This window comes from Cyrtonyx montezumae, unplaced genomic scaffold (genome assembly GCF_038088225.1).
Source record: "Cyrtonyx montezumae isolate F1298 unplaced genomic scaffold, pur_monq_1.0 scaffold_41, whole genome shotgun sequence".
NCBI classification, from domain to species: domain Eukaryota; kingdom Metazoa; phylum Chordata; class Aves; order Galliformes; family Odontophoridae; genus Cyrtonyx; species Cyrtonyx montezumae.
In genome coordinates this window covers 1,942,886-1,970,885 of record NW_027072047.1, presented here as the reverse complement: position 1 = coordinate 1,970,885, position 28,000 = coordinate 1,942,886, and the positions used below count along the sequence as shown (strand labels likewise).

Sequence of the window (28,000 nt, the reverse complement as noted above, 5' to 3'; positions counted from 1 at the left end):
TCAAACTGAGTGAATGAAGAAGACCAAGTAAACAGAGCTTATCTGAAAAGATCTACATGCAAAAGCTTGTCTACATTTTCCAACTACAACTGCAATCAGTGCTAACAAAATATATCCAGTGAAATAGAATAATAAAACATACTGATCCTGCTCATTAATCTCAGCCCACTGAGAACAATCAGCCTTCAGAATAACTTCTGTATGAAGAGCATCGGCAGCCTCCAGTGCGATCAGACAGATGGAGAAGGCATGAAAAGCGCAGGAACTCAGGGATGGTTTGGGGAAGGTCAGCAGTTTGTTACACAACATTACATAGAACTCTCGAAGCATCTATACCAGAAAGCGTTGAGTTTGAAAAACTAAGCAAAAAGGCCTGATTTTCTACATAAAATCATCAAAACACACCCCTGAACATACAGAATTCTGGAAGCTTGAACAAAAGAAGACAATTTTTTCTGTTGGACCTATATAAGCCACTTAACTGCACAGTACTTATCTTAAAAAGCCAAAGAGATGCAATGCCACAAGACAATACTGTAATCATAGCAGTTCTCTGCAGATAAGCAGCTGCAGGTCCCGCAGGGGCATGCCATGGAGGAGAAAGAAGATCTGCACCTGTCCGAACATCACTGATATCAATCCAGTAGTAAAGTACTATTTAGTGGCAGCAAAATATTCCAACTGAAAGAATTCTGTGAGCCACTCATCACCTCGTACACTTCCATAGCAGTGTCCCCCAGCACAAGGTCCCTTTTTTGGTGGCTCCAACATCCCTGGACCAGCAAGGAGGGGACATGGGGCCCAGCAACGTTACACAAAGTGCTATGGAAGCAGTACCTGGTCCACAGGTACAGCCACCCCAATTACCCAAACAAGTCCAGATCTGGTGCTTTGGGAGCCTCTCACTTCACCCTGTCAGCGTAGCTCTGCTTGGAAGACACTGGGAGCAGCCAGAGCCACACTTTCATGGTCACACACAGGAACACGGGAACACCTGAAACCTTCAATGCCTGGCTCCCTATGCTAAGGTTGGGAGCTTTAAGCTCTCATTTTGCACTCAATAACACGCAGAGTGGCCTTGGATATTATCACTGCAGTGATCAACCTGCCATGCCCATCTTTACACCACTTGCAATGCTCCTGCTGGGTGGCTGTACAAAGGGCCCTACCTCCTCTGGTGGAGCACACCCTGAGTAATCTGCACCTGTGGGGGAAGCGCTGGGCTCACCCTGCAGCACATCCTTCCCCACCACACTGTGGGACCACTGCTGGCAGCTTGGCAGGACATGCTCCTGCTCTCCATGTCTCACTGTCAGTCATACCCACGCTCCCTACCCTCAGCTCTCACCTCAGTCCCACAGCTGCTGTGGTGGGGATGGATGCTACAGGGTGTTTGGTCAAGCATTATACTGAGTTCCACTGCTAGCCATAATCACCCTCACTTCTGCTTTGTTCAATGATTAACACAGAGTTTATGTCTTCCTGCCTCCCTAAAGATGTCAGAGGTTACATACTTTCTTCCAGTACTGTGGGACAACCTTACGGGGGCAACATTCTGCCACCTGCAGCTCAGGCTGCCTTTCTGGAGATGGTAGCTGGGTGGGGGGAACCAATATTGGACTCAGTGCAAGAAAGCCCAGAGCCAAGTGTGCAGCAAAACAACACCAACAGCAAGTGTACCCTGAGCACCTACAGTGAGGGAATGCAGCATACAGGAACACTGCAGACCTGTGAGAGTCTGCACATATACTTATCCAGATACATTTATACATATGATTCCCATTTTAAAATCTGCGTTTCAATGAACAGCACATTTCCTCCCTCCAGGTGCTGTGAAAAGCAAAACCATTTGTAAGACCTATTACAGCAGTCACATAAATATTCAAGCAGCCTTCCATCCCTCAGGATGCTGGAAATGGAGGCACAATACCATGCCCCTCATGTTCTCCCTCCCCCTCAAGGTGCAGCTTTGCTCCATGCAGTGGGAAGGGATGACCTGATGCACACAGCGTAGCCATACTGCCCACGGCTGCCCAAAAGACACATTCCTGAACACAGACAGACAGCAGTGCAGCCTGATAGAAGGAGGAAGTCAACTTCCCATAGGACAAAAATTCCCGCGACACGTTCATAACGTGCATTAAAAGAATAGCACTGAGATGAGTGTGGAATGCATGGAGAGCCCGGATCAATGTAAACCAGGACTGGAACAATGCCCACTGAGTGAAGAGGAGCAGCGATGCACCGCACCGAGCACTCCACACGCTCTTCCGAACCACCCCTGAAACGCTGACCAAACCATCAGTGAAACCAAACCCCAGCCAGAGCCCTCAACAACAACGCATCCAGCTCCCTGTGATGCCACCACTGCTCACTCTGCAGCCCCAGGCACGGCCCCCAGCTGAGGCACTGTGCAGGTGCCCACCCGGCTCCACGCACCCAGCCGCACTTACCGGACGTGCTGGCGGTGCAGGTGAGTGCAGGCCCAGCCCGCGTCCCTGTGCCGCAGCGCCGATCAGTACGCGGAAGCTACACCGGTGGAGGCCATAAATTCTCGTCACTGAGGCAACGAGGTGAAAGGACAGCAAACTAGTGTTTCATCTGGGGAACGCGTACCGTGAAATGCTGGCTGTTCCCCACCCCCCCACCCCCCTTGTAGAAGAGGCAATTTTGATTTCTAGCAGAGATAGGAGGCGGCGAGGTAAATTTCCACTGAGCGGAAAGAATGGAACCAGAGCACCAAAGCTCCCTCTCACCAGAACCAGCCAAGAAGAGTGTGGGACAAAGCTGAGTCTATCATGAACCCCAATGTGATTCCCGTACAGCCTCACTGACACAGGGGTCTGCGTGGGGCAGCTGGGTCCGCAGCTCTTGCTCTGATCTCACTGCAGCAGTGAGCACAGGTGCAGTACAATGCCTGCACCTTTGCTCTGCTCAGCACAGGGCACACGGGTGCAGGGCAGCAGACCCCAGCACAAACCAAAGCCCTGTTCAGCAGCTCAACATGGGGAGCTCCTCCTGCTCTGTGTTTGGTATGGAGACAAACGCTCCCTACTGTCCCTTCAAACCCATGGCATGTAGCAACTTATTTCAAAGCAGATTGACACGTTTTGTCTAACACTGATCTCAGAATAGCAGAAATGTGAGCTGGAAGCATGGGGAGGAAAGGAGAACAGCTGGGAGCCTAGGAGCAGTTAGGGTCAGGGAATGGTTGCACTGTGTCACAGTGTAACCACAGCCCTATAGAGCTACACTGAAAGGCCTGGGTTGCCCCATGCCACTAGGAGGATGCAGGGCCAGGTTTTGCTCAGCACAGCATGGATGTGTCCCAGAAGCAGCAGGGATGAAGCAAACAGCAGTGAGCACTGCAGGAACAGCAGAGCATGGGAACCTGCAGCTTACACAACACAACTATCTGATGTTTTGTAATAACACTGCCTACTCCAAGGCCTCAGCACTTGGAGGCAAGGTGTTCAAGTTTTCCCCAGCTGGACCCCACATCCAGCACCACAGAGGTGGGCTCAGACCCCTACCTCCCAGCCAGCCCAACCCTGGAGAGAGGGGTTTGGGACAAAGCACTGAGCTCACCAAAACCTGTTTACTGCATATTTTTAGCACATCAAAAGGAAAACAAGATGAGGAAGGCAAGCTCCAGGTGAACTGTGTTCTATTTTTACAAAAAGCAGTAGATATTTTTACTCCTTGCAGTCAGATGTGCTTGAGCAGTTTCAGCCAGCGCGCCAAACCAGGTCACCTGGGGTCTGCAGCAGTGCCGAAATGGATGCAGAAGCTTTGTCAGGAATGGCCGAGCTGTGCTGCAGCTCCAGCCCTGTTCTCTTACCTCACACTCAGAGCTGCTTATACCACTCACCAAGTGGCAGCACTGCTTTCTGCACACGGTGACTGACAGGGCTCTAGAAGACCCGTGCATGCTGTGCTGATGTCTCCCAGACTCAGCAGTGCCAGCAAAGAGAAAATGAACAGCCACCCGCTGTAGCCCTGTGCTTTTTAATTGCCACAGAGGCAATCAGATCCCCTGCCCCCAGCTGGGTACAGACCTGCAGTTCCACCACCCACTCCTCCATTTCCACAGGCATATGCTGAGCACTGGCTCTGACTATCCCAACTACACCTACAGCAACTGCCCAAAAACTTGTAATAGCAAAACCTGCCACAGAAAGCACCATTTTGGTGGTATTTTCTCTTGGTGGGGGAGGGGACACAGAAATTCAGTTGATTCTTTAGAACTCAAAGCTTTTATTTAACAAATATCTAAGTTTCTGGCATGCAAAACAAACAAACACACACAAAAAGAACCAAAAAGCAAGAAAAAAAACAATAGTGCTTTTACAAGTGAGATGATCACATTACACTGCCTGACCCTCATAAAAGCTTTGCCAACCATGGGGAGTGAAACAAGGCCAGCGGTGTTATCTTCAGATATTCATTATCCCTCAGTCAATGTCTGGACAGATCTATTACCTTCGAGCACACAGAAGAGAGCAGTACTTCAGAACTTAGAAGAGAAATACAAAAACCCAAATGTCCAACAGTAACAAAGAATGGCTCCAATTCCCAGTTAAAAACTTGTAGCAAGATGTCACAGGTTCATGCATGAGAGCTTTCACAGCATCTTCTCTAGCAGTAGAGCTACTTTTCACTAAGCCAATCTCAGACTGGATTTCTTTTTTCCCCCGACTTCTTCAGGTGGTGCTATTTGGTATGATGAAACTCTGGAGCAGCTCACAATTGAAACTATTTTCAAGTGAAACATTCCAAGCAGCACTTAAAACAACTGTGATTAGAAAACAAGGCAGAGGGCAGAGCAGGTCTGAAGCAACTGTGCTAAGCACTGCACAGGCAGGAAAACATTAAGCTCAGATTTTATTTGTAGGCAATAACACGCATATGACTTCAAGGAGATCTATACTAGCATGAGGGACAAAGAGCAACCAGCATGTGCACGGCAGAAGGGTGCTGAGAAGGGCCAGCTCCTGCTGCCTGCCTGGCTGCTCTGCCAGCACCATGCCCTGCAGCACCTCCCAGCACCATCCTCACCTTCCCAGGCAGGAATTCCCCTGGGTTCTGCTGTTAGGCCCAAACATTCACAGTACCATCACACAGCAGACCTCAGGCTCTCTTTCACTGAGGGGAAACCAACATGCAGCAGCACCGGGATGGCTTCAGAGCTGCTTCTCTGCACTCATTTTCTGATTGTCCCACAAAGGCTGTTTAGACCCAATGTCACATGAGGGCAGGCTCTGGAGAAGAGTGGCACACTCACACACAACGTGGAGTGAAGGTTCTCCAGGAAGCCCACCACCACCTGCAGGAAGTATTCCCTGCTGCATTCTTACCAACACAGTTACAGAAACCCATCCAGAAGCACAGCAGCTCCAGAAGAATATTCTCACTGCAATTACTGGCATGTAACGCTGCACTGCTTTGTCTTGCTCATCACTGGGTTGAGAAGGTATGCAACTGTAATGCAAAATTGAAATCACAGGATTCACCCAATGGCAGTTCCAACCTCAGAGCCCTCATGGCTGTGTCCCAGCCTGGTGAATCCCAGCAGACTCACACTTGCCAGAATGCCAGCCGTCAAGGAGAAAGGAGTTAAACATATAACTAACAATGAGTTGCATTTGTCTGCTTCAACATTTGTTCCTCAAACCTCATGAAGGATCTCAGAAAAATGAGAAATTCCCTGCAGGAGATAGCAGCAAGATGGACCTATACAAATCCCCATGCGCATATGGCCCATACCTGTACCCAGCTTACAGCATGCCTGTTTCACATCCTGAAAGCTTAAATTTATGTTCGGGTGACCACTGCAACTGTTTCTGTTCTATGCAAATATTCTGAAAATCATTTATTTAAAGCAAGTTTTATGAAAATTTGAGTATCTGGACCATAGGTATATGGACCATAAACAGGCAGCTTTATCGCCACTGCATTGTTTAATGACAGGACAAGCATTCAATAAAAATGTAATTCCACTGATAAACCGTAATTGGAGGCTCATTTCTAACCCAGATAACGCTGGTGATGTGTTTAACTGTACGTGCCCACAAAGCCAAGCTGCAGCACGATGGCTGTGTCACGTGGAGTGCAGCACCAGGCACTGCCTGGGCAGGCTGTGCTGAGAAAGAAAGACAATAAAGGCCACACCATGCGGCAATAAAATACCCGTGAGGCTGTCAAAGCCTCGCTGCCCCTGAAAGGAGAGATTTTTACTGCAGCGCTTCCATCTTGGAAAATACTTTATCAAGCACATTTCCAGAAGAGTTGTGAGAAGGCATTAGTCACCGTGAGGATCTGCGGTTCTGAGGACTCAATGCTGCTTTAGCAGCCCAGACATCTTATCTCGGCTCCAGCTATGCAGACATTAAAACCACTGTTTTCAAAGACTTCTGCGGCGAAGCACTAGAAAATACTGCTGATTAAATGCATGCGCTCGACTGAAGTCCGCATACAGTTTGCATCAAGAGGAAGGCTCTTGTAAGCAAGCAATAAAAAAGAAAATGTAAAGACACAGAGCTCCAAGCTTAAATAAATAAAAAGATTTTTTCTCTTCTGCTCAAACCTAAAACCAAATGTGACTGTAATGTCAATAATTATGCCTTCCAATTACAAAGTACTAATGCTGGATTGTGACACCTACTGCAATTCATGCACATGCATCCCACCGTGGCAATGCTAAGAACAGAGAGAACAATGCCATAGAAAATTAGTGCTCAACTAACAATGTGGTAAATTCAGTTATAGGTAATGCGATGTAATCTGATTCATCACGGTTTGAGCCATACAAGGACGAGCAGGGATGTTATAAAGCAAAGCACAGAGCTAACAAATCCTCGGAGCTACCCAAAAGCCATTTTGGAAAGATGAGTGAACTTTGCTGGCACTAAACTTCATTCTACAATTTCAGCACTCAGTGCATTCATTTACTACAAAAAGACTTTGTCTGAAGCTTTGTTCACAGCAAGCCTGATCAACTGTGATAGCAGAAAGGATGAAATAAGGGCTGTGGTTCTAGAACTTCAGTGGGACCTGGGTTCATGCTGCTCATGGAGTATTCCTTCGGTGCTCTGTGACTGCAGTGCCCAGGCACACCAAGAATGCTTACATTTTACTTGTTCCTAAACTCCTCTCTATTGAAACAACAGCACCGTAACATGATTCTACCATGCACCTCATTTTATTTTTTACCATGCACCTCATTTTATTTTTGTTTTTAAGATTTTACGCAAGCTTTGATGGTCTGGAGGTCTTGCTCCTCTGGAAGCTGTATACACCTTCTGCTACTTGAGTAAGTCAGTCTTGTGGCAAAAGTAATGACCATGTGAATTTGAGACCTATGAAGAACTGAGAAGACAACTTCTGCTGAATATAAATGTCAGCAAATGAGCAATAACATGTGCCTCTCAACAAGCACAGCCTGAATCCACACTGCTCACACCTCACACCGTTCTCTCGCCTTTAACTTTACAGTTACATTATCTGATTCCCATTCAGTCTCTGCATCAATATCAGAACACAAGAAATAACAATTATGAGTTTGCTGGGGTTTTTAAAAACATTCTGATAGGGGGGAAAAAAAGTAGTTCTGCATTTCATGTTGACCACAGCTTGTCCCAAATGCAGTGGATTTACATAACAGCACCAGGCTTTAAGGTCTTGCTCATCCAATCTTGGCATAACTCACACAAATGTTTTTTGTTCATCACAGGCTGCATCCACTAGAGTGGTTCCAAATACTGTTCCTTAAGAAAGCTTTCCATCTAAAAGATCTTAAAAAGGCAAGAATTTTTTGGGGAAAAAAACCAAATTTCAAAGTAAGCTGCAAGTGACCCCAGTGGTTCACGTCTCAGCTGTTTCTTTTTGTCTTTTTAAACAAACACACCAAAATTTCTTTTCAAAAGCTAAACAATACACATGGAAGGACTGTCTGATGCAACCTGCTTCATTTGCATCTCATTTGCATAGCAGGAGCAGCCTACTTAAAGCATCCCTACATCGCTCCAGAAGTAATGCCTCCTATTGGTTTCCAGAGGAACTGTGACAGCTATCAAGAGTACAGTAACACTACTTAATAAAGCAAAGTCTCAGCTACAAAATACTATTTTTTTCAGCACAGCTGGCACCAATAGCTGCAAATTTTCACCAGCGATGAACCAGAGCTGGAATGCTGTGCTCACACAAATCTGCACCTGCAGAACATCGGAGGTGTTACTTTTGGAGCAGCCCTACTGACAGAGGGATGGGACTGCATGGGCCACACAGAGCCCAATCTGGGGACATCCAGGCCTGGATCCAGCTGCTCCTGTCACCTCACCATCAGCTGCTGCTTTCTGGAGCACAGCTAAAAGGAAGCAGGCTTCACTTTGACCAGAAAGCAGGAACGCTTATTTTCACAGATTCCATTTTCCAGCACAGTTTGTTTCCCTGCATGAATCACCCTATTACCCAACAAGAAACGAAATTAGATCTTTCAGCTCTCAGCTGAAGTTAATAATTAACGTCACTGTGAGAGTTACGAGTCTTCCCCGGTGAAGGAACTCCTTCCAACACATCCACACTGCTGCTGCCAGCCAGCCCAGCAGCCTGGCCCCCAGCCTGTCCACTGTCAATCCCCTGTTGTGGGCCCTGTTTCTGGCACCAGGCTGTATCCTGCAGCAGTACTGCAGTGTGTTCTTAAGGCACATGTGGCTGCACGTGCTGCTCCCTGAAGATTTTGAGGCACAGGGATGAATTACTGCAGTGGTGGTCTCTGTGTTGATTAGCAGAAGAGAAACCAGCCCATAAGCCGTGCTGATGGGGGGATGCACTCCCACCATAAGAGCACAATGCTCTGGTATCCTGGTTTTGCTTTACTGCTTCCAAGGTGCTTGCACCACAGCTGAGAGGAGCACAGGCTGAAGCCACTGCCCATGAGATGCAGCCTTCTCCCAGCACTCAGCTGCAAAGGGGCAGGAAACAAAGCCAGCCCCTGGCTGAGGGGCACAGTGCACCCTGCAGAGCTCACAGCTCTGCTCTGTCATCATCCCTGGTGCTCTGTGCTCCTCTGAATGCTTTAAGCACCAGCTTTCTCCTCAGGCCATTATAAAAATGCACTTCTTGGCACCAGAGCCTACAGGGATGGAAATACAGGGTGCCTCCAAAGAGCACTCACTGCAGCAGGATGACAGGAGGGATCTGATGCCAGCTCTGAGCTGCACGCTGCTTCAGCTTCTTCACTTCTGGGACCTGTATCATGCAAACAGGTGGAGCTACACGCTTGGTTGTGACCCCTTCTGAACACCAGAGCACAGACCCACAACCTGTGAGAAGGCACAGACATGCAGTTTGCAGTCAGACAGTGTGCCACTCTACTCAGAATTACTCATTCTCCCCAGAAGACATATTCTGAAGATGTACAATATCCACATTGTAGGAGCTTTAAGAAGACCAAGAGCTGGGTGCTGCCCTTTGGGCACAACAGCCCCATGTGTTGCTACAGGCTTGGGGCAGAGAGGCTGGGTCTATGGTTGGACTTGGAGATCTTAGAGGTACTATCTCAAATCTTAATGATTCTATGACTTGGAGACCATCTTCACATGCACCATCCACTTACTCATCACAGTCTGGTAAGGAACAGAATATAAATTTTGGCAAAGTGCAGAGCATGACCAGTCCTGCTCATCCAACAGAAGGTGCTGCCCTCCCAATAGCTCTTCCCCCTCTCATCCCACTCATCTCCTTCTCTTTGAGAGGAGCCCTCATAGTTCAAAACTAGAGCATCACTAAAGGAATGAGAGAACTGTGTAGTTTTTAATGCAGAAGTAATTGATTGGGTTGGAAAGGGAGCAATCACAGGCTCTCCTGATGCATGTCCCAGAAGGAAGCAGATGGTTCCCTTCTTCCATGTGCACACCTATACAGAATCACAGAATGGTTTGAGTTGGAAGAGATCTTAAAAGACCACCTGGTCCCACTCCCTGAAATGCATAGGGACACACACAGCTCCACCAGGTGCACAGAGACCCTTCAGCCTGACCTCAGGTGTCTGCATGGACAGGACACCACCACCTCTCTGGAAACCTGTGCCAGGAACAACCTCAGGATCAGCTGGAGATGTGGATAAAATTCAGATAACATGCAGAATCTGCTATACTAAAACCACATTAACACAAACATGACCAGTACAGGAGAATAAATTTAAGTAATTTAGCAGAGAGATTATTTCCCATGTGAATTTAAGACATGTTTCAGGAGAAAGAAAAGCATTTACCACCTTTCTTACATAAAGGACGTAAGATCAATGCTCAAAAACAATGGTAATCCTATGGCTAGCAAACCTATGGGCTTTTATAACACATGCATTATTTCTGCCTGGCAACAGCACACCTGTAAAACAGCTAAGTGGTTTAACTGGGGAGCAGCGTTTGCATGTTTGTTTTTAATACTGCAGAGCTGTGTCAGCATTCATTAGACTATATGCTACCTACAGTAGGTGAGCAACATCCAGATCCATGTCTCCCTTTCTGCATGCAATCTGGTGAGCAGTGTCCTTGCTCCTGAGGCACCCAGAACCACCCTGCAGCCATATCTGCATCGCAGAAATGCTGTTAATAGCCTTTAATGAGATACACTCATCTTTCTGACATAAATAACAGGATTGTTACAGGACAGAGCTCAGAGATTAGCTCAGCCACTTGTTCCTAAAACGGTACTTGATACTGACTAGACTGAGAAACACTCGTTAAAATATTCAACACTCATTATCCAAAACAAAGGATGGACTTTGTGTTCTGCCAGGCATTCTGGATGCAGAACGTAGCTCAATGCACAGAACAAAGGGCACATTCAGAATCCATGTATTGCAAGAGATGTGTAATAAGGTCAGTCATTCATCATATCAGAGCAGGACCTTGTCCCAGAGAAGCACAGATGCATGTTCTTGGAAGAACCAGAAAAAAAGATGGGAACAGAGGGCACAGCGATTCAAGATTTCTTCACCAAGTTACAAACCAAGTGAACAGCTTCCACCCTGTTTGCCATGGTCTCTCTGGTGCCGAGAGGCCCAGAACTGGGCATGGCACTTTAAGTGTAGAAGGGAAGGATCCTTTCTCTAGACCTGCTGGCATCAACATCTCAAAGGACTTTCAACAAAGATAACAAGAGAAAATTGAGCATTTTACCTTGTGCAGGCCACTCAAGAATGAGTCTGATAGGTGTATATGTGAACACAATACAGAGGACAAATGAAAACACCTCATAATGAAAGGAACTTCAGAAAATTATCCTTTCCCCAAGAGATCACATTGACTTTCAAACCCCTACACAGGTATCAACAAATTACAAACAAACAGAAAGCTTTCATTAAAAAACAACATAACACTGACTTAGATGCAGTGGATTCTAAGTGACCAAGCTGAAATAGGTTGGATTAAGCAAACTGCAGTTACAGTCAAAAGGGTGCCTGCCTTCACCACCATGCATTCTCAGCACCTCCCAGCATCTGACCTCCCTCTCCTGCATCCACAAAAGCTCATCAGCAGGCACCTGACAGAAAATGTGCCCAATAAAGGAGACTTGACTGTACACCAGCTAAATCCATGGAGCTAATTGAGTTTGCTGCTCGTGGTCACTGCACCTATGGATGGGAAGGGCTCAGGTCAGACCAATCAACTGAAGCTTGAAGAGACTGTTGTAGCTTCATACTTCTGTTTCCTGAAAGAAAGCTGTACTACACACTCCTGCTGTGCACCAACTGAAAGCTTTGCTGAATACAAACTGAATATAAACAGGTGGGCTTCACTGGTTCAAAAACTCCTGTGACCATCTGATCTCTGTTCAACCTGGATCTGTTGTCCAACACATGCTGTGGGGAACAGGAACAGACACAACCCTAGGCATGGAGAAGTGTATAGCACTTCTAGTGTATGGCCAGTTTCACCAAGGAAGGCTCAGCTGCAAGAAGAGCCTGATGGTCACTGGCATACAGACACAAACCACCAAACGAAAGCTCTGTGAACCAGGGGTAATTCACAGATATGTGTTCTCTGTTCCACTTTGCAAAAAAAGAACAACTTGATAGCTGGTTAAGCTGATGAACTCAAAGTGATGCTGCAGGGAACAGCACAGCTACGAGCTGGAGAAAACACCACTGAAGAGGAAAGGCACAAGTCCCTCCCAGGGAGCAAGAAATCAACATGGGATGGGAAAGTGACTAACACAGAAAAAAGGCCCAACAGGCAGGCTGCCAAAGATGCAAGGTAGTAAATAAGAGTGAGATATTAGCATTAATCACTAAGCTTGCAACCTTTTGCAACAACCTTGTCTCGTTTCATTTTAATTATCTCTAAGAAAGAAGCACGGCAGCTTTGTAGCCCAGTAGTTTTCCAACTAGCTCACATTCTACTCCAACAGCAGCACGGCCAAAACCAATCAACCAACTCTAAATCACAGAACAGCTGGAATAAAGGGAAGACTCTCACCAGCAGTGTTCCCAAAAAACACTCCTTGAATGAAAAGGGTGTGACTTTGGCATGCTGTTTGTTTGCGAAATACTCTTCAACAGCATTCTGACACTGGTGCCCCTCAGGTCCTTTCACAGCTATTTCCCAAGGAACCGCAGAGGTCTGGAGAAATCTTGAGGGGCCATCACCTCCAAGATGATGTGCAACATGCATTGGCCTTGTTTTCTGACACAGCTGTGACTGGAGCTCAGAAAGGCAAAGGGAAGAGGTCAAACCTTTCTTTTCACTGCTGCTGCTGGAAAGTCCTTCACCCACACCTTCTCCATAAGGCAGACCACAGAGAATCACAGACTGCATCCATCAAATATGCAAAGCTGAAAGGGACCACCAAGTCCAGCTTGCACACACAACATCACCAAACCCAGCATCCAACAGTAGTGCCCCAACTTCTCAACCTCCAGCAGCTCGGGACCATGCCCACTGTGTCGGAGAGCTTTCTGCATGCCCACCACGCTCTGGGGCAGTGCCATTTCCTAACCTCCACCTGCCTGCCCCTGCTGCAGCCACACCAGTCCATGTGTACTCTCTCAGACTGCTGGTCAGCCCCACTGTTCTACTGGCATGCAAAACCTACTCCCGAATGAACTACTATTTTCTAAATATTTCTGCATCCATCAGCTGTAAAGTTCCATCTTCCAAAAGTGAAGTCAGAACATTGAAAAAAATAAAATAAAATAAAATAAAATAAAATAAAATAAAATAAAATAAAATAAAATAAAATAAAATAAAATAAAATAAAATAAAATAAAATAAAATAAAATAAAATAAAATAAAATAAGATAAAATAAAATAAAATACACACTTTGCTCTGTGCTTTCATACACCTCTTTTGACACAGCTTTCAGGTATTTAAAGCATTTACGTAATATAAAGGGGAAAAAAAGAACAAGAAAAAACCTCTCAAGGAAAAAATACTTTCCTCAAGTGATTGCCTACTGCAGCTCATGCCCTGCATCCACTTACCAATAAGCATGTCTTTCCATTTGACTAGAAATCTCAATTTCTCTAGCAGAGTAATCTCTATGTCAATAAAACAACCTTCAGGCTACATAGGACCGGAGGCTGAGGTGACATTAATGGCCTGTTCAGTGGTGGTGAGGGGCTTACAGCTTTTCTGAAAAGAGCAATGAATGCTGCCTCTGTCTAAAATATAAAGAGAAAAGACCGTAACCAGAGATCAGGCACCAAACCTAAAAGTTAAGAAAACATTTTCATGCATCAAACCTTAACAGTAAAGGCCAGATAAGCATCAAGCGTTTCCTCATAACCTGGCATTAAATAACTACAAGTTCCTTGTTTATCTTAAATATGTAATTGTCATTAACTCTTTTGCTCTACAGAAACCTTTTCTTCCCTCAATAAAAAGAATCAGAATCTTTTTATTATTATTTCTTCATTAAGAATCTCAGCAGATTCTTACTGCCCTTGTTTCTCAATGTACCAAGCAATAAAGTCCCTGACAGCCTCGATCCAGAAGTCTTAACAAACACATGCCTCCTACAGGATCACTGGAATCACAAAGGTTTAGAAGGAATACCTCAACATAATCAGGAGGACCACAGCTCTACAAGGCTGGCATTGCAGCAGCTCGCTCCAGGCCCCCAGCCCAGCTCTACAAACTGCAACGCAGCCCCTGCAGCCCTCAACCCACTCAGGGATATGGAAATTCGTCTTCAGGTGGAACCCTCCTTGTTCGCCAGTGATGTTTCTCCTCCCAGAGGGGACAACGTGGATGGTTGCTGGGGTGCCAGGGGCTCCCACTCTGCCTTCTCCTCCTGCCCACAGGGCAACCTCTCCCCATGCCATGCTCTCCTTCCTGCAGCCACCCTGACCTCCGTGGCACTGTCTGCCCAGAGCGCAGGTGTGAAAGGGGAGCACAGGGCTTCAGACACATGTGCCAGCCATGGGTTTGGTGACAGGGAGCAAGAGGACCTCATTAAGCTTAGAGCTCATTAATCACCAGGTATAAAGCACTGCTGTTGTTTGCTTCCACTGTTCCATATCACTCTGCAGCACCTCCTGCTCTCCACAGCACAGGATTGGCTGTTTCTGCTGGTTGCATGCCCAGCGGGAAGGAGAGGCAACTGCCAGAATGCAGGGACAAGATCAGGAAACCCAGCAGGAAGAAATAAAAGCATTTCTACATGGAAAAGAGAAAAAAAAAAAAAAAAGGGCTGTTGCTAGGCAAGCGCATCACTTATGTGAATGTCAAAGGAGGAAAATTCAGGAAGTGCAGACAAGACCTGTAGGTGGCTTTTCCACATATGGGCCCTGGATTTCCAGAGACATCAAGGAAGAAAACACAACAGCAGCTCTCAGCCACTGCATGGTGCCCTCACCCCCACCAGTGACCACACTGTTGTCTCCAAGGGGCTCTGAGTGCTGGGGAAGCACTGGGTTTTTCCCCAGTGTGGCTCTCAGATGCACCCCATCTGGGGACAGAGCCCACAGCTCCGTACACATCTCCATGGCCATTCCAGTCCTCCCAATCCCCAACATCACAGGGAGTTCTGCTGTCAGAGGGCACCCTGGAAAGCAAAACCAGCCCGGGACACACATGGGAAATTGCCTGACTCTGGTGGGAGCAGCCTCAGGTCAGACCCCAGCACAACACAGTCAGCAGTGCATCAGCCCCAACCCCACCACTGGGATCACCCTCCAGCTGCAGCAGTGCCTCAGCTCTCTATATCATCAGGATAACACTGGGATTCCATCACAATGCTGAGTATTGCATGCCAAAACCAGACAGTGCTAAAATGCAAGTTTCCACAGCAACGCCAGCAACGACACATGGGGCCTTTGTCACACATTCCTGTGCTATCACATCCTATCAGCAGATGCATTTCAGCTTACACTGCTGCACATGGCTGAGGACCTTTGTTTCATTTTCCAAATGCTGTAAACACGGTGTTTGAAGCACACATCCTAAGCTACCAAAAATCAAATGTGATAGCAATGTTTGGGGAGACTGGTTAAAGGTTACAGCCCTCGAACTTCCCTGTGTGGGTTTTCTGCACCCAGTCACAGCTTAGCCTCTTGTGCAAGCCTTGGCAATCCCAAACAAAGCCTGTGTCACTTGTAGGGATGGACGCGCTGCAGCAAGCAGCACCTGGTTGATGAGCTGCTCACCATAACCAAGAGGTGGAAATGGGCTCACATCAGTTATGTGCACAGTTACATCCAACCATCTCCTGCCGCAGGAAATGCAGTGTGAGTGTGGCTATGGTGCTCAGAACAGAGCTGGCCAGGACCAAAATAACATCACAGCACACAGGAAGAACACAGCAGAACAACGGTACACTTATGCTGTCAGCAGGACAAGAGAATAATGCAGGTTTCTGCTAGATCTGCTCAAGCAGGTGAAGAGGCATTTCCTTTTTAAATATTGTCATTTAAATCAATCAGAATGCAATGATGTGAAATCACTACTGAGGTCCGCATGAAGCACCAGCTCTAACAACAGATCTGGACACATTCTACGGGAAAAAGGTACATTTCTCTCATATGTGGTCAAAAGATAACAGAAGAGTTCCACAAAAGTTGAAAAAAATATTAAACTACATATTTTACTTTCTTAATTCTAAGGAATTTGTGGATACTTGTTAGAAGTCAGTTCTGAGTAACCCACGGCTCTGAAAGATTCCAAGAGAGATCTCTCGGAATCTTGCCTTAAGAGAATTGCACCCATCAGGTGACAAATGGCCCTCCTTGCTAATTAACACCTGCTTAGTTAAGGCTTTTTCACTGTTCTTTGTCTTTTAAGCCCCAATAGAAACCAGCAAAACAAACCCAGGCCTCCACAGCAGCACTTCACACCGACCTGCACCTGGACTTCACATCCACCCACCCATCCAGGCTGCCCCTGCCCCAAGCCCCAGACCCAGGCCAGGTCCCAGAACTACTCAGCCCTATGCTGATGGTAGACCTTCATCCCAGCCTTACTGGTGGCCCAGCTGAGCCCCTTCCTCCTGCCTAGCTCGTGCATCAAAACAGTGCCATCGAGCAGCTGAGTTCCCGAGGTAATGTGTGTGCCCCAGTGTTACAGGGCCACGTGGGCCATACAGACTAGGAACCAAACAAGTCCAGCCAAAGCCCCCGCAGATCTACTGTGCAGATGGTCACCCGACCAAGGAGATGCTACCTTACATTTGTATTTGGAGCTATTACCGACGGAGAAGAACATGCAAATCCATGATCATTTGGTTACACAACACAAAGCCATCTCCTAACCCGTGGGATAAAGGCAGCGAGGCACACAGGAGCCTTACACAACGGAAAAAAACAACACTCTGAAAAGCTGCTGCACTACCTCATCAGCTCTGGAAACTTCAGTTACCTCATGTAAATTGGACTGGAGGTCTCTGCTGCTCAAAGCACGGTCAGCGCTGACCTCAGAGCTCACTGTTCTTGGCCCATGTGGGTCGTGGGAGGATCCAGCCATCACTGAGCTGTACTGCACGCTGAGGAACAGATGCACAAAAACATATGTGGCAGGTAGAACACTGAGCATTTCTTTGATAAGTTGAAAGAAGAAAAACAGCTGCACAAAGTGCACGCGCAGTTCTTACTCATCAAGACTTTGGTGAAGCTACAGTGACACAGCACAGGAAGACTTCTAGTCAAACAGCAGGTCTCCAGTCAGCACCAGAAGGAAGGAGAGAAGCACCGTGGCATTCTCAACCTGCTAATGCCCTGATAACGACTGGGCTGGGCTCATACCAAGTCTCTTACCAACCATGACGGTTAGAAGAGGATTAGCTCCAGAGCTGCAAGCAAAAGCCAGCACCAGACCTAGCCAGGGAACTGACAACGTGCTGATGGAGGAGACCGTAAGGTTCAGAAGCAGGGAGGTGTTACTGCTGTAGAACTGAGGAAGTAAGATACATCAGACTACCTAATAGGCCTGCACTCAGCAACTGCAGGTGAATCACCATTAGGGATATCACCAGGACACAGATGTGTCATCGTACTGTTCAGACCAACCTGCCCTGCAGGGGGAAACAAAATCGCAAAGCTCCCTCCCACCAACATCAGCAGCAACATGTCTCCTCAGGCCAGAGCGCCGGGAGCTGGCGTTACTCACCCATGGCTCCAGATCAGCTTCCATGGGAACCTGCTGCATGGTGTCTGCTATTTCCCACCCGACTTCAAGAATAAAACTTTGCTCTAAAGACACTGGAAATGAGGAATAAAACATCACATGGTTGGTCATGACCAGGCGTAACCGGAACAAAACTAATAGGTGGTAATGATGAGAAGCAAAGCCTTCTACCTCCACAACCCCTACTGCTGATGCTTGAGGTTAACTATATTTGTAAACGTCAAACATGGTATAGTTCCCTACTCAGAAATGCAGTGTACTGTAAGCTGCTGCTTGCCGCTTCAAAAGCAGCAATTCTGCCACTTTGTTTAAAGGCTGAGCCACCATCAGCAGAATGCAGAGGCGCGGGTCTGTCCATGCTGTGCCTTCCTTCAACCTCTACCATTACCACAAACTCACAAAACCTTCACGTCTTCACTCAGGGAGCAGTTTGTCCATTTACCACTTCCAGAAGGTGACTGATGAGCTGTCTTCAGACAAAGCAAGCACAGATTTCATCAGGGTCATGACTCCAGACAGAGCCTTGGGTTCAGCAGACCCACAGCACCAACCTGGTCACACACTAACACTAAACTGCTGATGTCTGACCCCCCCCATGCCTGCACACACTCTCCTCCACCACTCCTCTGACTCCACATCTCCAGCAGCTACAGTCTTGAGCCCAGCTAGAAGATGGGCAGCTGACTGCAAACAGCAATGCGTACTGACTCACACAGGGCCTGAGGCAAAAAGAAAACAGGAACTCCCTTCCAACAGTGGAAATGCATTAGACTGGTGTCTTTTTACTAAACTGAATGCATCTGGGGGCTACTTAGCTGACCCTCATGCAAGGGGAGCTATTAATTTCAAGGTCTTGTTTGAATTCCATGCAGAAACAGATTGCAGTTTCCCCAAAGGTAACAAACAGTCCAGAAGGTGAGCTTGCCTTCCCAATGCAGATGCACGCTGGACATGGCCACGTTCAGGCTGGGGCCCTGGACAAGCACAGCACAAGAACTGGCTCCTCACACAGCCACCACTTTTCCAACCCTTCTCCTCCAGGCCACAGCCATCCTGTTTCTTCCCTTCAGGCACACCTCGTGCTCCTCTAACTACAGAAGGAACACTCCCTCTTTCCCCAGGCCAGTTTGCTGATTAAGAGGACAAAGAAGCAGATCAGAACCTCTTACAGGATCAGCCAGTTCAACTTCATTTCCACCCATTTCCTGTCTCAACATGGACAGTCACCTTGCCTCCACCAAGGCCTTTCCCCAGTGGGAAACTGTCATTTCTAACTGTCATGGTTTTATGATTTTTGGTACTGGTATTCCACATCATAACATCATGTAGTGCATTTAGAGTTAAAGAGTTAATGCTCCAGCTCCGTGGATCATCGATAGTTCCAGGTATACCTGTCTCAGAGGAGAAGAACTCCATTCCCCAGAGGACTTTGCGATGCTTTGCGTTCTTACGTGTTTACGCTCAGAGGGAAAGATAAAAACTGTCTGCGGTCACGGGACACTCTCTTTCCTTTGGGATGGACTCAGCAGTGGGTGCTCACTGCCATCCGCCTTCAGCATTAGCATGAGGCCTTTGGTTTATCAGACACTCTCTCTTGCTCATTTTATTTGATTTATTAGCTTTAATTCCAATTATATTGTATTATATTGTGTAATTTTGTTTTCTGATATCTTATTTAGTAAATTAGCTTTCCTCCTCAGATCGTTGCCGCTGTTTTGTTTCTAGGCCCATCTCCCTTTTCCCCTTCCCCTTTCCTGGGGCGTGGGTGCGTGGGTGCGTGGGTCCCCCACACCAATCGTCACAGAACCGGGCTGAACCTACCCGTAAATTGTTGACACTAACATCTTCAGACTTCACCATTTGGCAGTTGTGTTAGGCCTCAGAAGCATTAAAAAGAATGAGCAGCACATCTGAGCAATGTTTGGCAATGTACCAGACTAGATCTGAGATGACAATCTTCTTGACCCTACCAGGCCACACATCCAAATCTTTGCCAGAAGTACAATAGCTGGGTAACGACAGCAGATCCCCACATGGCAGTACTGGACAGATCCGGGCATGCTTCATGGAAAACTGCATGGCAGCACCCAGAACCCACCTGCTGCCACCTTCCAAAGTCCCACTGCAACTCACTGCAATGAGTCTGAGAGCTCTTCCAGAACAGCAACGGAACTGCTGTTTACAGTTAGAGGTTGGCTACTATAGAGCTGATTTTAACTCTGTAGATCAGTGAGATATAACAAAGTACATACACAAGTGTAAGAAGAGGAATAATGAAAAGTACACCCCTTACTTCATAGAAAGTATACACCAACCAAAGATAGACCTGGCCCAGAGAAGATTTCCTACACTGAAAGGAAATGCCAAGAATAAGAGAAAGGCAATGCCAAAATGCAGCTACCTCCTAGCTTCTATGCCCTGAGAGCTCAGGAGCTTGTCAGGGAGAGGAACGCTTTACCTCTGGACTCAAAACCGAGGCAACAGGCAATCTGTTTGCAACGGGGAATTCAGCTTCACCCTGCTGTTTTGGTTTGACTGGTGCAGGCTGATTTTCAGAATCAAGATCTGATGACTGCAAGACCTCAGCTACCATGATATGACAACAAACCATCTTATAAGCTGGCTATGAGGAGGTGTGAAGACAACTTATAAGTTCCACCAATAATATTCCTTCTTGGAAAAAAACAGTTATCTCAGCATTTATTCAAACAGACAAAAAATAGTTTTAAGTGAAATGCTTCTGGTTCGGCAAAAGAAAATAAACAATTTTTCACACAGCAATGGAAAAGGCAGGGAATAAATGCAGTACTGAAAATGTGAAGAAACATCCCTACTCTGATTTCTGAATGATAAAAAAGTGAAATATTTTTATTTCAAAAGCTGACAACAGCTAATGCAAGTGACTCCTACCGCAGCATCAGGTGGAGTGCGAGGCAGCTGCCCTCGCCTCTGCTCAGTGGAGCTGGCAAATAGATGGGAGAGACCTGCAAGCAGAGCACAAAAGCAAAACCTCTAGCTCTCCTTCCCAGACGCATCCCACGACACTGATTCCTCACTGCCCATTTATCTTCCACATCATTTCATTACTGGGAAATAAAATGACGCTTCTTCCTCTGGAAAACTTCATCACAGCAGCAGAAGAACATGGCAAGGAGCACACCACGGTGATGGCCGTATGCGCACTGTCCCAGGTCCTTGGGTCAGTCCCATGGGGAAGGGGCCAGCAGCTGAGCTGCACCAGCCACGCCAGGCAACCAGGAACCACCCAGGCCTCCTGCTGGAGCTTCCCCATCACTCCCACCTCCCCAAAGCCCTGCCTGCGATGCGGCATGATAACCTACAGAAAGGCATTCAAAAACGTGTAAGACTTGGAACAGTTTCCTACTGAAAACAAACACAAAGGCGCAAATTATGTTAGCATGCTTCCAGCCTCGAGCCAGGATTATTCAGCACTGAAAACCATCACAGGAGATGACAGCACACTTCTGCATCACTCTGTAGAGTTCTGTTACTCTGCAGCAGACTAACTATATTAGAAATAGAAAACCTATCCCTATGTTGGCACGACACCAACTAAACAATACCAATCCAAGAAGTCAGACTCAAAAACGAGGAATCATAGCATAACTGCTGAGCAAAGCTCATTCATGGTTTCATCCCTGCCCGTGTTCTCAGAACTGTGGAGATTTCTTTCAATTAAACAAGGTTCCTAATTCCTGGAAATCGGTGTTCTGACAAATATCCACATCCTGCCAGTGCATGGGAATTCGGGTTGAAAGAACAGAGGGAGGAAAAATGCACCACAACCAACACACAGCGCTTGTTTCATGATCCAAGCATGACTCCATGAGACAGATTTTATAACGCATTTTTGTTTAAGTGCTTTTAAGTGCAGTTGCACTCCAGGCCTGTACAACTTAACCAAGTCTCTTATTCTATAGCAAACTACCAGGAGTCTGCTGCTCTTCTGTGCAAAATGCTCTTTCATTAGTTTTTCTTCCTTCTTCATGGGAGGGGACAGGAGGAGAGCAGGCAGCAGGGGACAGGAACTTGGCTGTTATTCATAAGAACCCCACACTGGAAAGAGCAGGCACAGCAGTGGGATAAGCACTGAAAACTGCAGTCCTGAACCCTGTGGAAGGTGAACTGCTCACCGATTTTGGTAGCGAAATGGCAGCAGCTCACACACCGCGTGCACCAGCAGTAAAACCGCATTCCTGAAAGCGCTGGACCTGCCATCCGCATTCTTACCGAGCTTATCTGAAAATAACCCAGTGTTTACAAGATTGCACTCAATTTCTTTCAAAGAGGGACAGAGCTGCCGAGGAGCATTTCTTCCAGTGCTACAGAGAAAAAAAAACACCTTGTTCAATGTAATTAAAATTTAAGAGGAAGTAGCAATGAAAGCAAAAGGTGAAGACCTCCGTGAACAAGACGGACACTCGCTCTGCTCACTGACACTGGGTGAGTTTGCAGGACTGAACAGATCAAGCCACTGCTGCACTGATACTGCATCTGATTTTAATTGAGCCAAGCAGTTAGCAGTGATCCAACCCCACCACTGCTCAAAGGCTGGAGACTGAAGCTCTCAGAAAAGCCTCAGTTCTTATGCCGCAGAGTTTAATTAACCAAGAGGTCTTGGCCCCATATAATCCTCCAGGATAATGAAAAGGGCCCTGTTTAGGCTGACGCAGCTGGAATCAGACTTAACCCTGCTACTTAACTACCAAGGGGTGCATCCACTCATCACAGCACCAGCACACAGCTGCTCCACACAGCCCCATGGCAGATGCTCACTTTGGCTTCACATACAAATGGATGAGGACAGTGGCACCAAGCCCTGTGCCTCACACGGCCTCTGGGATCATACAGCACCCATGGAGATGGTCTGTTCAGCACATGAAGCTGCATTTGGCCTTAAGAGGATGAATATTACACCCCATCACACCTCTCATCACTGGAAGATGCGATTCCAACACAATACCCGGCTCTTTTGTCCCACACCATCCTAGGATGCTACCTCTCTTCCCTCATCGCGGCACTGGCACCGCGACCGGCTCTATTTCCAATACAAAGAGGAGCCCGTCCGCTGTCTGTCAACCACAGCTCGGGTCGGGCTGTGTGCGTAAGCCCGAGCAGCCGCCCCGGGAGCGGGGTCCCCCGTCTCCCATCAGCAGCCTCGAGCATTGCTACGCCGTGCTGACATTCAGCACCACACAGTGCCCTCCAACGGCCGGCCCGCAGCACCAGCCTCCGGGCCGGGGTCAGTCCTCACCCTTCTGGACCGGGGACCGGGGCAGGGAGAACCGCAGCCGATCCGTTTTGCTATTGCGCCGCTGCTGGTAGGCGGGCAGGGCCTTTCATTTGGGGAATGCTTCCTTGCCTGTGCTTCCTAATCGTCATTTCAAGCTCTACGTGCTGGGAATGCAATGCACTTTGAATCTGTGCAACCAATTCCAGGCGGAGGCGAGGGAGGGGGGTGGGGGGGCGGTGGGGTGGTTCTGCTTTTCCACTTCAAATGTAAATGCAAAAAGTTACTACTGATAACTGCTGATTACCAGGAGCCAATGTCACTGGCTGTGCCCAAAGAGGCCCCTCCTCGCTCTCATGGAAAAGATCTGTTCACCAACAGAGCAGCTCAGAAGGACAGGGACCACCAGGGACACAGCAATGCTGAGCACACACTGCCTCAGATCTTATTCAGCCCATGGAGGACATGGATGCTGCAACTCCTCGCCACGCTCATTTCAAGAGACCCCTGGGGACGCTGTCCCACAGCAGCAAAGCCACTCAGAACACAGTGGGTGTGTGGCACACTGAGCTCCAGAGCACTGGGGCCACTGCTCACCCCACAGCCAGGCTGGGCTCTGCCGGCATCTCCACAGAGCATCTTTCCAAGTCACAGGAGTCAAATGGAACTTGTAAGCATAAGAACATCGGAGCTGCAGAGAGCAGTCAGTAGGAATGCCTTTGCTCCTACTGTAGGATATGTAAAGGCAAAGGCAGGAGACAAGGTACTGTTTCCTTTCACACATGCACAAGTTGCCATGAGAAAGTATACCTTCCTCGGGGACCTTTTTTTAAGGATGTGTTGTTTATTCAACTACATTTTCAACTAGATTTCTTCTCCAAAGAGCAGTGCTGCACTGGCACAGGTCGCCCAGGGAGGGGTGGAGTCCCCATCCCTGGAGGTGTCCAGGGTCTGTGGGAACGTGGTCAGCTTGCACGGAGGGGTGAGCAGTGCTTGAAGGTCTTCTGCAGCCCTAACGATGCCAGGAGCTCAATGGTCCTGATGCACTCAGCGGCTCAGGACCTCACAACGCAGTGCTAGGAGCTGGGACAACAGCTGATGCCTCTGTGCACCAGCATCACTGTGAAGTACTCACTTTTCCTAACAGTGAATACTGGGGACAGGTAGTCCGGAATTTATCAACAAAGCAGTCCCAGTATTTATAAACAAACTGCACAAAGCGCAAAGTATAGAAGAGAACTACAAGCTGTATTTCAGACTGAGCTATACATGAAGAAAAAACGAACGTCTCTGCACACAGTATGACCCGTCGAGGCAAGCAAACAGATTTTGCTTTTTGAAACAGATGAGCCCAGATGGGCAGTCCAAGTACACACGTGTGGCTCGGCTGCTCTGCAGGTACCTACAAGAGCTTCTCCCCCAGGGCTCTGTGTCCCAGCGATGGCTCAGCTGGGCTGCACGGCACAGCCTCTGCTCCCTGTGTGTTCCCTCACCCTTCTCCCTCCTTCACCTATTTCCCTCTGTGGCCTCTTGTGCTTTTACATTACCGCTGCCCTACTCTGCCCACCATCACCACCACCTTCAGCAGTGCAGAGAACCAACTCTCGCTGCACGGTTGCACCGCTGCGACGGGACATCACGGCACGTGCCGAGGAGGCAGCCAGGGACCAGCACATCCTCATCCACCCATCTGGGACACCGCGGTTCCGTTCCCAACGCTGCGACAGAGTCCCACAGCCCGGCACCCCGCGTTCTCCTCTCGCTGCCTTCGCACCCCACACCACGCGGCAACCACAAATCGCACCGCTCCCCCACGAAACGCCCAGCCCCCCTCCGCCGCGGAGCTGAGAAGCTCCCGTCCAGGGCACGCCGCATCCAAGCCGCCATCCCGACCGCCGCCCCCCGCGGCCATCGACGTTCGGCGCAGCGCCGGCGGAGCGGCGCCCGCAGCGGCGGACTCGCGGTGCCCCGGCCCCGCAGCAGCCCCGCGCTCAGCCCGCTCGGGCCGCGGTGCCGCTCCCGACGCCACCGGGTTCCGCAGGGGGAGCGGTGACGCGGATCGCCCGTGTCCTGTCGGCTCAGAGCCGCCGGCATTCAGCGCGAGGTCGAACGCTCGCGCCGGATACGGGGCACGCTTTGTTCGCTCGCCTTCAGCCCGGCAGCGGCGGAGCCGGGCTGGGGAGATGCCCCGGTCGCAGAGCCCCGGAGTCCCCGGGTGCGGATGGGGCCCCCGCGGGAGCGCGCACCGGCACGGCACGGCCCGGCCCCGCCAGGTGCCGCACGGCACGGCTCCGCGGGGCGAGCGGCGGCGGTCCCCAGCACCACGCACCGCCCCGGGGCAGGGCGGCACCGCTCCGGCCGCTCCTGGAGCCGTCCGCATCGACCCTCGACCTTCGCCCGCGGATCGCGACTGGTTGGAGGGGAAGGGGGGGGGGAAGATCCCCATATCCTCCCCTGTGGATGGGAACGATGTCCCCCCGGTCCGGTCCGGTCCAGTCCGGTCCGACCCACCTCCTCCTCCGCCAGCCCGTACACCGGCTCCACCGCCGCGGTCGCCATGGAGCCTCCGAGCGGGCGTCCCGCGGGAACCGCTCCGCGCTGGGGTTCAGCGGGGGATCGCTGCCCCGGCCCAGGTATGCAGTCCTCTTCTTCCTCCTCCTCCTCCTCCTCCTCCTCCTGCTGCTGCTGCAGCTGCTGCTACTGCCGCGTCCGAGCGCCGGGAAAGGGTCCGGGGGCGGCGCCGGGACCGCCCGCGCTGCCGCGAGGCCGGGACTGGGCTGGGCTGGGCTGGGGCTCACTGCAGCCGCGCGAACGCCGTCCGCCCCGCGCCGGGGAGCCCCGGCGGCGGCCCACGGGGGCGGGGAAAGGGCCGCGCAGCCCCAATGGGGAAGGCGATCGTCGGGGGCGGAAAAGCCCCGCGTCAGCCCGGCCCCGGCCGCCCTGCCTCCGGCGGCGGAGGAGGCGCGAGCGCCGCACAAAGCGCGCGCCGCCGCCCCCGCCCCTCCCACGCGCCGCCGCGGACACGGGTGGAGGAGACGCAGCGCCCCCCTGCGGCAGCGGGGAGCGGGGAGGGACGGGCGGACGGGGTCCTGGTGCCACGCGCGGAGCTCTCGGTCACGGCCCCGTGGGGGGTGGGGGGGGGCGGTGCGTGGCTCTGCGGCGCTGCCGGCGGCGGGGAAGGGTCCACGGGGTTAAACAAAGAGAGGGATCGTTACTGAGGGCTGAGCGGGCGGAGCGCGATGTCGCCGTGGGGTGAGCGCTTCCCCTCCCTCGTCCGCCCCGCCGCTGCCGTGCCGTGGATGGGCCGTGTGTGCCCGTGCGCTCCGCGTTCGCTTTGTTTGGCTTTTGTGACCCACCGTGGGATCGGCAAGCGCTGCTCACGCGTCTCTCAAGCCGTGATTGTCGCACACCTTTTTTGTTTTTACACCACTTCCGAGAGTGTTCTTGGAAGAATCAAAACGTTCTGGGCACTTGGAACTGCCTTACGACCGAGCAGAAGCGAGGTATGCTTCGGCTCCAAATTACTTCCTTATTGGATTTCTACTCCTTCCTTAATTGTCCCTAGGCCCCATCCAGCCCGGCCCCGCCTGCCGCTGCTCCCACCCTTATCATCCATCTGTTATCTCTTGGCGAGGTACACTGTTAATGTTATGTGAACACCACTCTTGTACCATTTATTCTTTTGTAGGGCAGCAGTTCCCGCTGTGTTTGTACGGACATACACAGTGCATTAATAACGCCTCAGCAAGACGGTGAAACATGGCCGTCCCTGGGCCACACACCTGAACACGGCTGTCCCTGTGTCACACACCCCACCATGGCCATCCTTGTGTCTCACACCCCAACTTGGCCATCACACCGTTCCATCAGTCAGATGCACAACCTCAGCACTTCTCCCCCATGGACTCCTCTGTGTGATCCTGAATGAGGGATCTCTATCAGCACAGCAGATCCTGAGCACTCAGCCCCACACCGACAGTGATGTCACACCTGGAATGGGATCACCCATCTGTACTCATGGAGGTGGAGTGCATCATTTCAGTGCTGTATTTGGAGCAGCAGACGGCCCTGTGGGGATGTAACTCATCTGTAACAGCCACGTCCAAAGTCTCCAGGTGCAGCTCGGATGATTTATAGCGGCCTTGTTATGTAATGAAGGCTGTTCATTATTTAAAATTCTCAGAGTAAAAATAGATTGGGTGTACATTATGGATGGCGGTTCCCAGCTGAAGATGCAGCTTGGTGTGACGGGTGATGGCAGTGCTGCGGGATGTGCCTGCTCAGAATTAATCCCCAAACAACTTGCACACGTGTCTGTAGGAAAAAAGAACACCTTTTCTGCTTCCCTGCATGTCTGTGGGCAATGGAAGCCACAAAACTGACTGAGCCACTCTGCTTTGGGGTGACGGAGAGGGGAAATATGATAGGCCTCTTCTACTAAGGATTGATTTCCCCATGTGTCATGAAATTCATGACAGGCTGGAAAAAAGGAAAATGGAAAAAGGGAAAAGAAAATGGAAAAGAGGAAAATGGAAAAAGGAAAAGGGGAAAAGTAAGAAAAAAAGAAGAATATAGAAAAAAAAAGAAAATGGGAAAAAATAGAAGAAAGGAAAAAGGGAAAAGAAAAATAAAATGGAAAAAAGGGGAAATGAGAAAAAGAAAGAAAGAAAGAAAGAGAAAGAAAGAAAGAAAGAAAGAAAGAAAGAAAGAAAGAAAGAAAGAAAGAAAGAAAGAAAGAAAGAAAGAAAGAAAGAAAGAAAGAAAGAAAGAAAGAGAAAGAAAGAAAGAAAGAAAGAAAGAAAGAAAGAAAGAAAGAAAGAAAGAAAGAAAGAAAGAAAGAAAGAAAGAAGAAAGAAAGAAAGAAAGAAAGAAAAAAGAATGAAAGAAAGAAAGAAAGAAAGAAAGAAAGAAAGAAAGAAAGAAGAAAGAGAAAGAGAGAAAGAAAGAAAGAAAGAAAGAAAGAAAGAAAGAAAGAAAGAAAGAAAGAAAGAAAGAAAGAAAGAAAGAAAGAAAGAAAGAAAGAAAGAAAGAAAGAAAGAAAGAAAGAAAGAAAGAAAGAAAGAAAGAAAAAGAAAGAAAGAAAGAAAGAAAGAAAGAAAAAGAAAGAAAGAAAGAAAGAAAGAG

General features: G+C 49.0%; 1 protein-coding gene across 3 annotated transcripts in view; it reads right to left on the bottom strand.

The window, feature by feature from the left end:
• NEDD4L (NEDD4 like E3 ubiquitin protein ligase) overlaps nucleotides 1-25,538 on the bottom strand; it is a 138,131-nt gene extending 112,593 nt beyond the window's left edge. For all 3 annotated transcript variants that reach the window (XM_065747097.1, XM_065747098.1, XM_065747099.1), the window contains exon 1: nucleotides 25,388-25,538. In XM_065747097.1, the coding sequence (XP_065603169.1) occupies nucleotides 25,388-25,435 (48 nt within the window). In that variant the 5' untranslated portion in view covers nucleotides 25,436-25,538. The remainder of the gene's footprint in view (nucleotides 1-25,387) is intronic.
• Nucleotides 25,539-28,000: the final 2,462 nt, after the last annotated feature.